The sequence below is a fragment of the Chenopodium album genome, chromosome 4, assembly GCF_948465745.1.
Source record: "Chenopodium album chromosome 4, dcCheAlbu1.1, whole genome shotgun sequence".
NCBI lineage: Eukaryota > Viridiplantae > Streptophyta > Magnoliopsida > Caryophyllales > Amaranthaceae > Chenopodium > Chenopodium album.
Genome location: NC_137837.1, coordinates 78078939 through 78096021, shown reverse-complemented (window position 1 = coordinate 78096021; position 17083 = coordinate 78078939). Strand labels below are relative to the sequence as shown.

The window sequence follows — 17083 nt, the reverse complement described above, 5'->3', positions numbered from 1 at the left end:
TGAAAATTATATTTTAATAAAATACACATTATTATGAATCTAACAAGAAGCCACTTGATAAATTTTTTCTTTATAAACTATCGTACACTTTGGGTCAAATTTTGGTCAAATCCGACAATATGATCATATCAGACAAGTAAAAATTAGGTGAACTAAACAAGCCCTTAATCAAATTAAACAACGCACAAAATACGATACAAAGAAAAATCAACCACAACATAGAATAACAAAATCAGAGCAATTTGATTTTCCAGGTTTAGTAAGATTGTGAAGCAACAAATGTATTCATACAAAGAAACAAATTAAACAAGTAGAGTTGCTAAAGCAATCGCGAGTCTACTCTATTATTTAGCCACGCATTTGCCATTGAACGGACCGCCTTCACAATCGAAGCCAGGGCAACAAGGATCCAGGGCACCGCAAGGTTGATCAGCTCTCGGGCAGTAGTCGCAGGTGTAGAAGAACAATCCCCTGCAAGCAGTACCCGGGCAACAAGGCTCTTGATCAGAGCAGCTTTGACCCTCGGTGTTGCAAACATGGAATTCCTGCGCAGCTGCACGAGGAGCCAAACTAGCCATCATTGTTACGATGGCAATTGAAATAAGTAAAACCTTAACATAGCTTGAAGTGTTCATGTTAATTACCATGAATGTATGTCTTTTAGTAATTCATTTTTGTTGCTTCATTCGTTTCCTTTTTATAACCTTCATAATCAATGCTAATTGGATTAAACAACGCATGCAAATATGCAATTAATAATGTGATGCTGGCCTGGCCACGACGTTTGGAGGTTTCCTTCGCATGCACTTCTTTATATTACAGAATTTTGAACAATTTAGATACCTATTAGTTATATTATATTAATGTATAAACTTTAATGCAGATCTTAAATTGAAATTTTGAATCTTGTGTTTATGATATATATCAAAGTGAAAATTATAAAAGTATCAAAAGATAAAATTCAAATGTCGCGCCTTTGAGGTACAAATTTCGGTTGTATGCTAGATTAAACATAGACCATTTTTTTTTTTTTTTTTTTTTTTTTTTTTTGGAAACTGGTCAAACATAAACCTTGATAGCTTAAACCCAATAGAAAATACAAGTTTATCATTATGATTAGCATTTAGGCCATGTTCACTTCAGGTTAATTTCAGTTCACATCAATTCAATTCAACTCTTAATTTCCATCTCTCATAAAATATTCATTTCAGCTTTATTCAGTTCATTTCAGTTCAGATTCAATCAATCCAGTTCAATTCAGCTCAATTCAGTAAATATGAACAAACCCTTGTGTGAATAAGTCATTCAACAACTTTTACTAAATACTAATCTCACAAATGTTGATTTATCTACGAAAATGTCATGTTGAATGGGATATTTTGTTGATTTATTTGCGTAAATGCCACTAGATAAACGATTTTTGTATGTCATGAAGATAAACTGGGGTTCCCTCCATTCTCAAAAGACTACATATATATTTAATTGCGGTTAAGCCATTAGAAACCCATTACATATAACACCCTCTTGCTTGTTTCTTTTCCATTATATACTGTATTTTAATTAATTCTCTTATAATTCACTTCCATTCTTTTATTGAATGAATATTATTTCACACGTATCTGGATTACTCATACATAAGTATACGGAATAAAACCACTCAAATTCCACCCTATTTGTGGTGTATTAATAATTTAATTCAATGCAAATTGCAGTTTTTGTGTGTCTAACGTGGATAGCTGTCATCATTACTACATTATTAAGATTTATGGACTTGGTCGGTTCTTCCTGGATTATTGATATTCAATGACTTTGTTAGGGTCATATATATATATATATATATATATATATATATATATATATAATGTCAACGACAAATTATATTAATTACATAATTAATAAAAAAAAACCTCTCCTCTCTCCTCTTTCCTCTTTCCAAAACCCTAGCCTCCATTGTTGAATTTTAAAGGGGCCTCCATCAGTTTTAACTGATGGAAAGCCCCAATCCTAGTTTCTTTAAATTTTTTTTTTAGATTTTATAATAATGCTTCCTCCTTTTGGGAGAATCTTTTCTCCCTCGAAAGAAAGAGTTTTCGATCTCATTCGAAAAACAAGGGTTTTTCGACCTTCATCGAAAGACAAGGTTTATCTCCTCTTTTTGAGGGAGAAATTTCTTAGTTTTGAATCCATGATATTAGATCTAATGGATTGTCGTGAAATTATTTCGTTGGTGAAAAAGTTATTAAGTTTTCGAATGTAGACAGATGAATCAGAAGAAAAAACATCCTCACGGCTACAAAAGATCGTTAAATTGTCTCTCCAACAAGGCTGTATTTTCCAGCGATATAAGCGGGAGATGTTCCACAGTGCAAGATCTACTCGATGATCGTAGTTTTTATGAAGGAAAATTTTATTTGATTCAATATCTTATGTATTTGTTAACGTCGAATCTATATTGTAGGTGTCGTATGACTTTTAATTAATGAAATATTTATGCTATTCAAAAAAAAAATATAATGTCAAGGACATGAGTAAGAGTTTATAACGATTATTAAATAACATTTGTATTAAGGATTTATCTTAAGTTTCTCATTCTTCTTTTTCTCTGATATTTTACTATCCTTAGCTGGCATTCTGTTATGATTTGTTTTTGTCCTTTTCCTTTTTGTTATGATGTATTGCTTAGTACACTGAATGTATTAGATTCTTTGCCAGCTAGGTACGTACAAGTGTACAACAATCTCTAGGGGCATGTATTAAGTATGGGTGTACTGCAAAACGGTTATGAAAGCAATCAAATTATTCTCCTCTCTTCTCTCCAAGTTCTGCTCTCTTCTTTCTTTTCTCTGATCTAATGCATTTTCCTCTGCATTGAATATATTAAGCTACGTTTGTCATCATTTTGAGGCTAGTAGATTTGGGCTAATTAAGACACAATACTTTTTAAGTTTATCCGGTTAATTATTTTGGAATTGGATTGAAAATGAAGCCACCTTGAAATGAAAAAGGGATGGTTTATTCTCATACTTTTGAAGTTTAATTTATTTATTGGTACATATAAAGATGAGCGTTCTTTTAATTTACTTGTATTAATTTAAAACTTTATTTTTTTTTTGACAAAAAATTTAAAACTTTATTTTAAAAGAAACGACAGAGCTTTATATTAATTAAGGGGAAATGTCCATCTCCGCAAGAATTACAATACTATGAGGAAAAGAACTAAGACGTACAATTTCATCGTTCCCTTTCATATCTCCTCTAGCAACAAGGTGAGCTACCGTATTGCAACTCCTTTTAGCATGCGAAAATAAACACACATTAAACCACGCTCTATCTTTTCTAATATCATCATAGACGACATGAATCGGGGCACGACCATTGGCATTGGAAGAAATAGCCTTAATGGCATTCACAACATTCGCTTCAACCCATAAATTTCTATACCCAGGCCAAACCGAATTGCCAGCTGAAGTGCGTATCGCACAGCCTGAGCTTCGACACACTCCGGATTTGATGAGCTTGCTGCCTTCGTTGCTGTCAAAATCAGCTTACCATCAGCGTCCCTAAAGACAACACCCAGTCCAGCGTTGCCCAACACGGGTACATGAGCATCAACATTAGCTTTGATGCACCCTTGCGGAGGACACTTCCACACAACACTACTAGCTGTAGCAATTGGATCAGCTGGGAGAAAAACTTTCTTGGCATATTCAGTGTAATCCTCGACTAGTCTGTAGAAACCAGCCGCAAGCATGACTGCATTAGATTGTTCATTCTCGAATATGGACAGATTTCTACAACGCCAAGTAGCCCACATCAGAGCAGCAATTCGCCTCAGCACGCTGCCCTCAACTTTGCTATACAACCACAACCATCGAGCATCAAAAGAGTCAGTAGGGGGACAAATGTTCAGCAAGAGTGCTATGTTCCCATATAACTAATGTAGCAGAACACTCAAATAAAGAGTAAATTATAGTCTCCCTTGCAGCCCCACAGATCTGGCAAGAGGAGTCTTGTGTAATATGTATGTGATCCCGTCAAAAAAAAAAAAATTGTATGTGATGTATAAAAGATATGGTGAATATTTTGTGTGTATTGTAAAATACGTAAATAGGTGATGACATTGGCTAAAAAAATGAATAATAAAAAGGAAATTTTAGTTTTTACCACCTTCCAATAACCACTAAATTGAATTTACCACCTCCAAAAAAAAACCATTTACTTTACCACCACATAAAAAAATTAAACATCAGTTTTACCACCAATGACCTCCAACTAACGGATTCCGTCCATAAATCCGTTAGTGGGGCCTATCTTGTACACGTGTCGCCATATTATTGGACAAATTTAAAAAAAAAATTAAAAAAAAAATTAAAAAAAAAAATTAAAAAACCTAAAACTACCCAGCCACCACCACAGCGCCACCCCCGCGCCACCGCCGCCTTCCCCCCAACTCACCACAACCCTCCCGAAACCACCACCGGCGTCGCACCACCAGCCCCAACCCACCTGAACCCTCCCCCTCCCTTTCCCGCAACCATATGGCCCCCAAAAACCACCAAACCCAAAACCCTTGTCCTCCCTAAACGGCCACGAATCCGGCCCTAAAAGGCCGAAATCGGCCGGTTAAGGCCACTAAGCCCCAAAATCGGCCGATTTCGGCCATTTATGGCAAGATTCGTGGGCTAATTAGGGAACTAGGTTCGTGGGTTTCGTGGGCTAATTAGGGAACTGGGTTCGTGGGTTTCGTGGTTGGTGGGTGGCGGTGGTTTGTTGGTGGTTGGGCTAATGGGTTTCGGTGGTCTGGGTTCGTGGGCCGGTGGGTTTTGGTGGTCTGGGTTCGCGTAGTGGTGGGTTTCGGTGGTCTGGGTTTCGGTGGTGGTTGTGTAGGTGGGCGTGGGTGTTGGTGGTTTGTGGGTGGCGTGGTGGTTCTGGTGGGTTTCTGTGGTGGTTTCGGTGGCAGTCGGTGGTTTCGGGGAGGGCTGTGGTGAGTTGGGGGGAAGGCGGCGGTGGCGCTGTGGTGGTGCACGGAAAATCGTGGCCGTTGAAGAAGAACCGTCAAAACGGTGGGCCCTACTGACGGTTTTATGGACGGAATCCACTTGAAGGTGGTAAAATCAATTTTTTGGAAATTTTGGTGGTGGTAAAGTAAATGGTTTTTTTTTGGAGGTGGTAAATTCAATTAAGTGGTTATTGGAAGGTGGTAAAAACTAAAATTCCCTAATAAAAACAAGAAGTTTTGGAAATTAGAGAAAAGCATCACCAAGAAATTAACATGTGTCCTTTATAGTGTTTATTTTAATATGGCAAAAGCTAATGAGCGCCCCCGGGGCGTTAGATAAGAGAATTAAAATGCAAATATTAGAATAAAATTAACATTAATTACACCGAATGACGCGTGATTTTGTCATGAATTCCTAACTTAATACCATTTCAACCAATATAATTTATCCTTATCTAACGCCCCGGGGCGCTCGTTAGCCAGATCGTTTTAATATTATATATATTATAGATAAATAGATTTTTCATTGTAAAACATATATATTAACAAGGGATTAATGTTTATTTGGTTTAACGTTTATGGTAAGGGAAGTTGATAAAGATCAAGATAGTGGAAATAATTAGGGGAAAAAAATTTCATGACTCAAAACTTTATAGAACCCCGGGCTGAATTGGACCGATAATCAGAACTAATGATGTATCCTTTATACTTACCCAGCCCCCGAGAACCAACAATTTTTATTTAAAAATGGTTGTTTATCTTAGTTACTTCCTCCGTTCTTTTTTACTTGACCCGCTTTGAGTTTTACACTATTCACTATCCTTCATTTGACCGTATTTTGTGAATAATATGTAAGGAAAAACATATTTATATTGGATCATTTTGAATTCGTCTCAATAAGTACTATCATAATATATAACTTTTATATTTTTTAATTATGGAAAATTAAAGTTATTAACCGTTAAAATTTTGCATTGGCAAGCGTGATAAAGAAACAGGTCAAGTAAAAAAGAACAGAGGAAGTATAATACATGTAATTATAAGCTCTCTTATACTAGGAAAAAATAAACACCCAATGTGTTCCTCCAATTCCATCATTAATTGGTTGAGCTCATACTTCGTATATAATGGTCTTAACTTGTTACTCTGATGAATACTAAAACTCTAAAAGGGAGGTGAATAGTAGTACGTCCACTTAACTAATGGTAACTTTTTGCAGAATAAACACTTGAAAAGGAGCTCAAGTATACTACTCCTTACAATATATAAAGAGAAATTTAGGGTGGAAAAAATCTTGTGCACAAAGAAGAACAAAACACAACCACTAAGGATTTTAAACTCTAACTCTTTACTATTAATAGGGCAACAATCTATTATAAGTTATAGCCTCTAGTCTCAAGTTAACGAAAATATCATGTGAGAAACAAATTCTCACTATGAGAAATTGGGGCATCCTCTCTACAAACCTGCTAGACCATCCAACTTACTAGTCTCTCTTTTCTTTTTATTACAAAAAAATTCGTGTTTTATGACGGTTTACCACTGTTGCCATACTAAACCGTCAGAGGTTTTCAAGGGTACAATCGGCCAAACCATCGTTAGATTATACTAGCGACACTTTTTTTTGCCGTCGGTTCATTCACTCCATTGTACAAGTTATCTAATCTTAGAAACAAAGAAACACCATATATTCGCTCTTCCAATCGCATCAGTTTAATTTATCATAAACTTTGAAATTGAGCTTTTAAATTATCTGAACTCTAGCTCCTGGTATTATTTATTGATGGCTTGAATTCATTCCATTGACTTTTCTTTTTCATCATCGATCGATCATGTAGAAAGAAACAATAGTTGAGTTGACCAACACAATGCAAGTTGGTTTATAAAAGATTATAAATACCATATACAATTAAGTGATTACATAAGATCGATTACCGTATTAAAATATAATGTCTTGATTAAACTTAATGTCAATAATAATGGTTGAGATAGTATTCATTATCATGCAATTTTTTAAAAAAATAAAAAATAAAAAATTAAGAATTCTTAATGATATACTCCGTAGTTGATACAAAGTCGCTATATTTTCAATTTGTATTTCAAAGACTAATTGAATGAATCAATGAAGATTTCTTTGTTAATTACGAGTATATCGTATAGATCATTTATGTGTTAACATTAATGATATATTACTCCCACCATGCTCCGAAAATATTCAGTGTTCGATCTAATTAAACGACTATATATATGTCTCGATCATCTTCCTATTTTCATTGCAACATAACAATCATCCTCCATTTCAAACTTAAATCACAAACCATCTCGTTAATACCAATTTACCAACCGCAAAATGGCAAAATCATCGGTGGTACCAGTACGTGCGATATTCTAGCTAGTGTCTAAATTTAATTTTTAAAGTTTGATTACAAAGAATTCCCACCATTTTTACAAAATTTTCTTATTTTGACGGTTATTTAGTCATAGACTAGAAAAGCTTTATTAAAAAACTGCAAAAATTGTAGAATATTTTATATACACCCGGGTGTACCACACGGCACACACCCCTCAATTTTCATTCTTCATCATTTGATGATTAAATAAAAAATAATCATCAAAATGAGAACAAAATGCTAATGGGTGTACCGTACACCCGGGTGTATATAACAATCTCTTTAAAAATCGAGGGAATAGGATGAGTTTCTATTTGCAATTGCTTTTAGCTTCTTTTTTTTTTAAATTTTTTTTTTTTATTATTATTCAATTATTTTGTTGCTGTCTATTTTGCAGTGGTCCTTTAAGCTTGAAAAAGGTGAAAAGATCACGAAAATTTTGGTTATTCATGACTTCGTTGTTGAAGGAATTGGGTTCGAAATAACTAAGGATGGGAAAGTAATTAAAACTAACTGGTATGAAGGCACCGGCGCCAAGTCACCTACTAGTACTACTTCCGAGGTATTAAACATGTAATTTTGAGTTACTGTTACAGCTTAGAACAAGATTGTTTTTTTTTTTTTTGTCTTTAAAGTAAGTTTACATTATTCGATTACATTTACATTGGTGTCACTGCAACTGCTTTGTTAATTATTAACTAAATAAATATAATCATTATTAACTATAATTCTCAATAAAATAAAAATTATAAAATTTGACATTATGATAGTACGTGTTGATTGATACGCTTCTAACATGATACTAAAGGAATATGTTTTTCCTTATAAATAACACAAAACCACAATCAAAGGATGAGATGAGAATAGTATATGTAAAAGTCAAATAAAGTAGGTGCAATAAAAAAAAACCGAAGGAAATAGCCAATTACATCTTGTTTAGTAAATCTTATTTCAAAACAACCTTATTGCTCTATTCAATCCATGTATATAATTGAAGTATATGTATGTACGTGTAAATGTGTAATGCAGGTTCCGTTATTGGATGGCGATAATCTAACCCACATAAGCGGAACATACGGGTATCACTTAGGGGAGGTATGCATCACAACAATGACGATATATACCTATTTATTCCCAGAGGGGCATGGACAATATTGTGATTCAAAGGAGCCTAGCGAAGTAACCCCTTTCTCATCTCCACTTCCAATTGATGGTTCTATTGATGGATTTTTCGGATGTACTGAAAAGTTTTTAGGTTCGATTGGAATTTATGCATCGGTAAGAAACTTATTACACACGTACATTTTCCAGTTATTATCATCAAATGAATCGATTTTGACCTTGCACAACTTAATTTCTCACGTCTGTAACCATTAAATGAATTTAATATTGTAAGAACAATAGATAATAAATGGATCGGAGTAGCCTTAGCATCTAGTTTAATTTATATATGTTGGGAAATTATCTTCCTCCTCTTGCTATGTAGGACAATAATTAGATTTAGGGGTGACATGTTCGCAAGCAAACTAAAGATCAAACCTGAGTTGCTCTAGCTAGTCTTATTAGAAATTTTGTTCAAATTCAAGCCGAGTTATGATCTCATCTAATGAACTTAATTTAAGTTTCAATTTATCATTACCATAAAGTTTAAGTTGCTTTCAAAATTAGATCTTTTTCTATCCATTATGTTTATGTTATTATCATTTTTTGTTTAAATTTTCATCAATGTTTTTTATATGAAAACTTTTTTTTTATTATTTTTTTTTATTTTTACTATCAATCTAAGTGAGATGTTATTGTGCATACAATTAAACAGTAAGATAGAAAAGGTGTTGAGTAGAGTTTGTTGTGTTTAGCTTGTGGAACCTTCAAACCAAGCTCGAATAGTTCACAAATAATAGCGCATGAAGGTAGGATCTGTTCACTCCAGCTTAATTTCAATTCAGTTCAGTTCAATTCAGCTCCAATCAGTTCAATTCAGTTCAGTTCCTAATTTCCTTCTCCAATAAAATATTCATTTCAGCTCTATTCAGTTCAGTTCACTTCGGCTCCAATCAGTTCACTTCAGTTCCAATCAGTTGAGTTCAGTAAATGTGAACAGGCCCTTATATACTGTATTGAATGCTACATTAGTGTTAATATATTTTATGGATTACTGTAATTATTTTCTTAAAATAGGATGTATTTATATATATATATATATATATTGAATTCCAGGGCAAAAAGATCACAAAATATGGGCCATATGGTGACAAGGAGAGTAAATTAAACTGGTACATTAAGCTTAAAGAAGGTGATATGATTTCCAGCATAACAATCTGGCATGCATATGTTGTTGATGGAATTGGGTTCGAAGTCAAAAATATTATAAGTGGAAAAATCTACAGCCAAGAGTTTCATGGTCCTGAAGAGAAATTTAACACGGTACATTTAATTAATCTGTATTATTTTTTCTAATTTTATTACGTAATACTTATTGCCAATATCTAGCGATTTACAAGTATAATCAAACATATCTATTTTCTTTGTTTTAAAAACATACTTATCTGTTGAAACTCATTGCAACCCACTTATGAATGTCTCACATTAGAGAAAAAAGAGAGATGGTTTCACTTTATAAGGTAGAGGAGTACCTCTTAGTCTCTTACTATTGCCAATTGATTTTAGTATGGAAGCTCCTAAGCCTTGTTTGTAGACCAATTTAAAGGATTTACCTTGATAGGATGTCTAGCCCCTTAGAGGATTGTAATCTCTAACCTTTTAACATATACAGATTACATTTGACGAACACGAAAAGATAACAAAAGTAACCGGGAGTTTCGGAAATTATCATGACAAGGGGATCAAAATCGCTACGATAAAGATCTATACCGATTCACGTCCAAAGGGAATTGGATATGGTAGTGAAGCTGATTTCGATGCTAATACTATTGAGAAATTCGAATATCATGTGACACCAAAGAGTTCTCTTGTTGGGTTTTATGGATCCTATGGAATGTTTCTTAATTCAATTGGATTTGGTGAAGAGGTAATTTAATTTTGTTCAGTTCAGTTCAGTTCAGTTCACTTCGGCTCCTAATATCCTTCTCTTATAAAATATTCAGTTTAGTTCAGCTCAGTTCAATTCAGTTCAGTTCAGTTCAGCCGAGTTCAGTCAATGAGAATAGACCCTTAGTTTTACTATAATTTCTAACATCATTCTATTTATCTATATTTTTCAGTTCGCTGAGGAACACAACTATGGGCCATATGGACGTATTATATAATCTGCTCATGCTCATGCTCGATCGGCTAGATCAAAACGATGCGTCCCAATACCAAAAGAGTCATCCTTTATTTTAATAATTTCCTATTTATTTTTTTATGTGTGTTTTTTTCCAATAAAACTTTTTATTAAAAGTTTAATTTAAGGTCAATGTACGGTTGTGTTGTCATGTGTATTACCTTTTTTTTTTTTTAATTTTTTTATTTATGCAAGAGAGGGGCAAGTGTAGAGCCCCATGCATGTATTTCCTTTTTGTTGATTCTTAGTACTCCGTTTCTATGAAGTTTTCTTAAACTCTAATAAATTATACTAGTATTATTTTGTTTTATGAGTATACTTTTTGCTATATAATGAGTAAACACCATATCTGGAAATTTCGGCTAACAATTTAGAGCTTTAAAATCTAAAAGTTGCAATACATTTACCCCGAATTAACCAATCGTGGTGCCGTATAGAAATCACGACGAAATAAACGACTGAATAATCAAGACGGAGCTAGAAGTTATGCGTGGATTTTTTGTGTGACAGTGGTGGTGGTAGCGGATTATCCACCGTTGACCATCATCGTTTCTTCTACTCAAAATTTTTGTTTCTCTCTCCTAGTTTGTTATTCTCTCTCCTCCTCACCAAGTTTACCCAGACTTAATTTCATAAGACTGAAGGAGGCGACGTCAAATTTGTCGTCCATTTAAGATCTGTTACACTTTTGCAATAAAATATTGCAGCTACGGAGTCCTAGTCAGCATTCAACTACTTTACAAACACATATCAGAAAAAGTTCCAATTATTTACGTTAATGCCATGATATCAACATGGCTTGTCGTTATATGATATTAATGGGGACTAGCTCGGTGTTATACCATATTCCTTAGGAAACTTTAAATCTGTTAGGAATATAGGAAAATATATCACAAAAAAAACGAACTTTTGAATTGCTACCACGGCCCTTTGCTGGTGTCCATGGTCTTTTGTCACGGCCCTTTGCTGGTGTCCATGGTCTTTTTTTACAGCCCTTTGCTGGTGTCCGTGGTCTTCTTTGCCACGGCCCTTTGCTAAATCCTTAGCTTCTATATATAGATGTGAGTAACAATAAAGGACATTAACCGATGTTTTACCAAATTCCATATGTAAATTTAAATCCTTAACGTCGATAGATATGAGTAACAATAGATTGGCTGGTGTTCTACCAGATTCTATAGGTTCTCTACCCTAACTTGAAATTTTAAAGATGACGAGTAATCGATTTTCCGGAAAAATTCCCGAAGCATTAGGGAATGCTAGTCAATTGGCTAATATTTTACTATCGAAGAATAGGTTGACAGGAAGTATTCCAAAGAGGGTGTTTGAATTTGGAAAGGCTATTTAATTTTGATGTTTCAAGAAATCAACTTAGTGGGATAATTCCAACCCACACGTTAATTATTCCTGCCTCAACATTTTCGAGAAATCTTAACCTTTGTGGTACTCCGCTCCCTCCTTGTAAGCGTGTGTAATACGTTCATGAAAATTCGAGTATGGAAAATTTTTATGTACTCACTAAGAATTGAATAATGGTTATTACGTACGTGTTTCTATTTATAATAAAATATTATTGATGTCAACATATAAAGTCAAAAAATGAGATATTGATGGTTAAAATTATGTATCGAGAAACACAAAATCTTTAACGTACTTTTAATATTTTAATTAGTTATTCGTGGAGGCGGATGTACCATGTGTATGGTGCATCCGTTCAAAAAAAAAAAAAAAGCGGAAAGAACATTATATAGAGATGTAAAGAACATTTAGCTATATGAAAAGAACATTTAGTTAAGGTGAAAAGAACATGTTATAAAATTGTAAAATTAAAATCAAAGAAATGAACATAACACTATCTTATAAAGAACATCATCTTCAACCTTTGTCACATAATTCTCAAATTCAACATCTATATCCAGATTCAACAAATTTTAAAAAGGAAAATAAACAATGAATTTTATGATTACAAAATATTCTAATTCATATCTAAAAAAGTAACACAATTAAAGAAAATTAAATACAAAATTTCATTCAAAATTACCTTCGATCTTTGATTAACAAATCCACATATTCACCTTCAATTCATTAAAATCACTCCATTAATAAAACAATGATAAAAGCACACCACGAAACTCGATCTAAATGCTCAGCCATCGTCTTCTATTAGAAGAATTTCTTTTTCTATAGAAATTTTCTATCTCTCTCTAAAAATTCAAACATACAAGTGAAATTAAATGTGAGGAAATATACAAATTTCTAAATTGAGATTAGGAAAGAATTACCAAAACTCTTCAATTATGGAACAAATAATTCATTTAAAGATTGAAAAGCTAGATGTTCTTTAAAAATACTATTATGTTCTTTTTTTTTTTTTTTGTTGAATAAAAATAATATTCATTACATTATATTATCATGCTCTTTATTAATATTAGGATGTTCTTTAAATATATACAAAGAACATAAAGCTTGATTTTTTTTTTTATCAAAATAGTTATATGTTATTTACAAAACTATATGTTCATTACAAAACAACCATATGTGATGTTCTTTATAAAATAACTATATGTTCTTTACAAAACAACTATATGTTCTATACTTAACAACTATATGTTCATTCCGCCTTTTTTAAGGAAAACCGGATGCACGGAGTATGGTGCATCTGCCTTCATGATAAAGATTTCATTAATATTTTTAGGGAAATTATCAATGGTACACCCAAGGTTCGAGCGTTTATCAATGGTACACCTACTTAACTATTGTTTATCAGCGGTACACCCAAGGTTTCACACTCATCTACAGTAAACATAACGTTAAACAAACGTTAATTTTGGCTTTTTTTTTTTTTGTTTTTTAACTTAAAAAACTCCCTCCTTTTTTTCTCCCTTGCTTTCCCTCTTTTTTTATAAACTAACCCACCCACCCACCCACTCCAAGTGTATATATAGTTTTCCCCCCTCTTTTGCAGTTTACTCTTCTCTTTCTTCTCGAATTTCCCTCTTCACTTTCTCTTTATTTTATTTATTTTGGCTTGTGAATGGCTTCTTCTATCATGGGGTCTTCTAGCAATAGGAATGGTAGGGTTTGTGAATCAAATTAGTTAATTACAACTGTGACCCCTTCAAGATATGTTGATATTAGATTCTCAAGCTCTGTTTCAAACCCAGGAAGACCCTACTACAAGTGCAGGTTGTGTGAATTCTTCATGCGGGTTAAAGAGGAGAAGATTGTTACTGACACAGTAGGTAGGGTTGCTAATACACCTGAAGCTACTTGTGTTCAACTTTTGAGGAGAGATTTCAATGAGTCCATGCACAAAACAAATGAATTTGCTGACTTTGTTCATTTGATGGTCAAAATTGTTATTGTTATGTATATGGTGTTATTAGTAGTGGCTTTGAAATAATGTAATGTTGTTGTAATCTTTTCTTTTGATATCGATAAAGCTAAGTATGTTATTTTTATGGACTTCTAATTTTAAAATTGCTGAAATTCTTATTTAAACAATAACAAATGATGTGCAAATCCAAATGCATAATTCAATACACAAAGGAAACTATATCTGTATACAGTTGGAGTGGGTGGGTGGGTAAGTTAGTTTTTTTTTAAAAAAAGGAGGGAAAGCAAAGAGGGAAAAAAAGGAGGAAGTTTTTTAAGTTAAAAAAATGAAAAAAAAAAAAGCAAAAATTAACTTTTGTTTAACATTAGGTTTACTGTAGATGAGTGTGTGAAACCTTGGGTGTACCGCTGATAAACAATAGTTAGTAGGTGTACCATTGATAAACGCTCGAACCTTGGGTGTACCATTGATAATTTCCCATATTTTTATATTGTATAGAGGCAGCGCGGCAGCGAGAAAGGGGTATTGTTGATCATCATTTTATCCTAGATTTTTTTATATATATATGTAGCATTAGAGAATGAGAACCTCTTTTACAAAACTAGATGTGGTAGAAGATATTGAATTATTAATTGAATGATTAAATTCTTTGATGAGGGAAGTAATGTGGTCCTTACTTTTGATAGTGATATAAAAAGAGTATCAAATAATGGTGAGGTTTATTATTATTTTTTTGGTGTTCCCTTTAGGCTTATTCGGATTTGGGGATCAGTTCTGGGTAGATATGTTCCAATCCTCTCCCAATTGTTGTTGCGGGGGATTGAACACAAGTCCTCCCTACCAACTGTTGTCCCAATCATCACTACACCAACACCCAATTAGTAATTATATATATAAAATAATGGGGCATTTCATTCCGAAACTAAAATGAAAGTGTATAAACTGATACCGTGTTAAATCGTTAGTTTCTAATCTGTTTCTTTGACTTGAAATAATGTGATTTTTCGTGCACACATTTTGTTGGAATTAGATTCTGCCTACTCTTTACGCAGTGGAGGAAGTGAATATATAACATTATGATCCCTGAAAGATTCTACGGAATATCAAATTTTGAAAGGTGTTTTGTCAATTAACTGCATTTGGGACTAGTAAATAAATTATTATGGAGGTTTAAAAATGACTAATTAGCATTCTATTTTATAAGTTTATACTACTAGTATTCCCTTTGAATAATGAGGGTAATTAATTAATTTTTTTGGTATTTAGAGAGCCACAAGGACGGGTGATGCGATTCGATCCCAAGATCCTTTGAAACCGGAAGGAGAGCTCTAACCACTTAAGGTATCTCTCACTCTCAATTAATTGATAGCTTAATGATATACGTTGTTTTTTTTTTTTTTTTTTTTTGACGTTTAATTTATTTATGGTTAATACTTAATACTTAGCTAGTTATAATATTTACGGAAGAGCTTTAAGTGAAATTGATGTTCTTACACTAATCGAATACTTTTGCCCATATTAAGAATCGATCTTTTCAATAAAAAAAAAAATACAGAAAAAAAAAAGAATTGATCTTTATATCTCAAAGTTATAATTAGATGCCAACCCCATTATCAAGAGTAGTATATATATAACATATTTGGTATTCTTTACCGTATCCAACGCAACGCAATTAACCAAAACTTGTTCACAGTACAACTTCAAGCCTCTTATATTATCCAAGAAAATGGCTCAAGAAATGGCAATGGTATGACATTATCTCTTTTATTATAGTTTTAATTACTTTATATGTAATATCCTCATTATCATGTCATATAATTCGATCCTTCATATTTTTTATTATTTATTTATTTATTTATTTATATATTAATTTTGTATAGAACCAAATTGTTGAAAAATACGGACCATACGGTTCTCAATGTGCAACAAACTGGTCCGTGATGCTTGACGAATGTGACAGCATAAGAGAGGTCATTATAAGGCACGCAAACATTGTTGACGGAATCGGATTCGTTATCATCGACGGAAGTGGGTGTAACACCACTAAAACCGTCGGTGGCCAAGGCGGCAAAACTTCCAAGGTATGTATTAATTCACATATATCATCATTCTTGACATTTTGGAAGCTCGGGTCAAAAACGAATTATATTCTAATCAAGTTTATAATTTTAAAACATTTGTATGTATGTAGATTGTACTGAGGCCTAATGAGTACATAACACAAATAAGCGGAACCCATGGAGAGCACAAGGGCAGTGGTTACGAGCGTCGTATAACCTCATTGAGGATCCACACCAATTTATGTGCCGGAGGATATGGACCATATGGACTAGCAAAGAACTGCCAGAATGTTTGTAGCTTCTCAACTCCACTTGCACTAAGTGATCCAATTGTTGGCTTTTTTGGAAGGCAAGGAAAGTTCTTGGATTCCATTGGTATTTACATGAAAAAACAGGTAACGAAAAGACATATATAATTGGTCATATGTTCGAGTACATTAGCGTATTTTGTAATTTGTATTGTCCTTATCGCTCTAATTATTTGATGTTATGCTAGTGTTTGGAGCAATACTCACCATACTGAAGTCTTAGAGCTGGCCGTAATCAACTAGCAAAAGTGGAGCTTGGATCTGTGTTTATGATCGGTGTACCTTAATATTATGTTATAATTCTCTAATCTCTATTATATGAGTGTCTTTCGTACCTACCAATAAGCCACTATGAGATCAGATCGAGTGGGCTCTTAAGTTTTAAGTATGATTTGTATAATCATAAGCTTAAGTAATCGCGTTGTTATTTATATTATGTTTGTCCTTTTTATACGAGTAATTGGTCTTTCCAACTGTGTGGCTTGGGACTATTTTCAATACTTCCTCCGTTCTTTTATTATTGCACCACTTGCCTTTATAAGAAGTTTCACAAATATTGCACCATTTCCTCTTTTGGAAAAAAATTATTTGTGTTCACACTATAAATACCCAACATACCCTTGCTTTTTCAAACTTACTTTTTAATTTATCAATATGTCACATGGGCAATTTTGTATTATTACATTTCTCTCTCTTACTTTTTTCC

At 33.3% G+C, this 17083-nt stretch overlaps 3 protein-coding genes across 3 annotated transcripts; 2 read left to right on the top strand and 1 right to left on the bottom strand.

The window, feature by feature from the left end:
- Window positions 1-3406: 3406 nt before the first annotated feature.
- On the bottom strand, window positions 3407-6551 carry LOC145628266 (uncharacterized). The gene is made up of 2 exons (XM_081680564.1): window positions 6540-6551; window positions 3407-3934 (listed from the first exon to the last, which is right to left on the bottom strand). The coding sequence occupies exons 1-2, from the start codon at window positions 6549-6551 to the stop codon at window positions 3407-3409; spliced, it is 540 nt and encodes a 179-aa protein (XP_081536690.1).
- A 798-nt stretch (window positions 6552-7349) lies between these two features.
- On the top strand, window positions 7350-10655 carry LOC145628265 (mannose/glucose-specific lectin-like). The gene is made up of 6 exons (XM_081680562.1): window positions 7350-7373; window positions 7787-7951; window positions 8419-8667; window positions 9607-9813; window positions 10163-10417; window positions 10611-10655. The coding sequence occupies exons 1-6, from the start codon at window positions 7350-7352 to the stop codon at window positions 10653-10655; spliced, it is 945 nt and encodes a 314-aa protein (XP_081536688.1).
- Window positions 10656-15602: 4947 nt separating this feature from the next.
- On the top strand, window positions 15603-16850 carry LOC145629424 (protein GOS9-like). Its single transcript, XM_081682021.1, has 4 exons — window positions 15603-15756; window positions 15890-16090; window positions 16201-16464; window positions 16566-16850. The coding sequence occupies exons 1-4, from the start codon at window positions 15736-15738 to the stop codon at window positions 16590-16592; spliced, it is 513 nt and encodes a 170-aa protein (XP_081538147.1). The 5' UTR covers window positions 15603-15735; the 3' UTR covers window positions 16593-16850.
- Window positions 16851-17083: the final 233 nt, after the last annotated feature.

Coding starts and splice junctions, on each gene's coding strand:
- LOC145629424 (XM_081682021.1), top strand. CDS start 15,736: ATGGCTCAAGAAATGGCAATG. Junction 15,757..15,889: donor TGGCTCAAGAAATGGCAATG/GTATGACATTAT, acceptor AATTTTGTATAG/AACCAAATTGTTGAAAAATA. Junction 16,091..16,200: donor AAGGCGGCAAAACTTCCAAG/GTATGTATTAAT, acceptor GTATGTATGTAG/ATTGTACTGAGGCCTAATGA.
- LOC145628265 (XM_081680562.1), top strand. CDS start 7,350: ATGGCAAAATCATCGGTGGTACCA. Junction 7,952..8,418: donor CTACTAGTACTACTTCCGAG/GTATTAAACATG, acceptor TGTGTAATGCAG/GTTCCGTTATTGGATGGCGA. Junction 10,418..10,610: donor CAATTGGATTTGGTGAAGAG/GTAATTTAATTT, acceptor TATATTTTTCAG/TTCGCTGAGGAACACAACTA.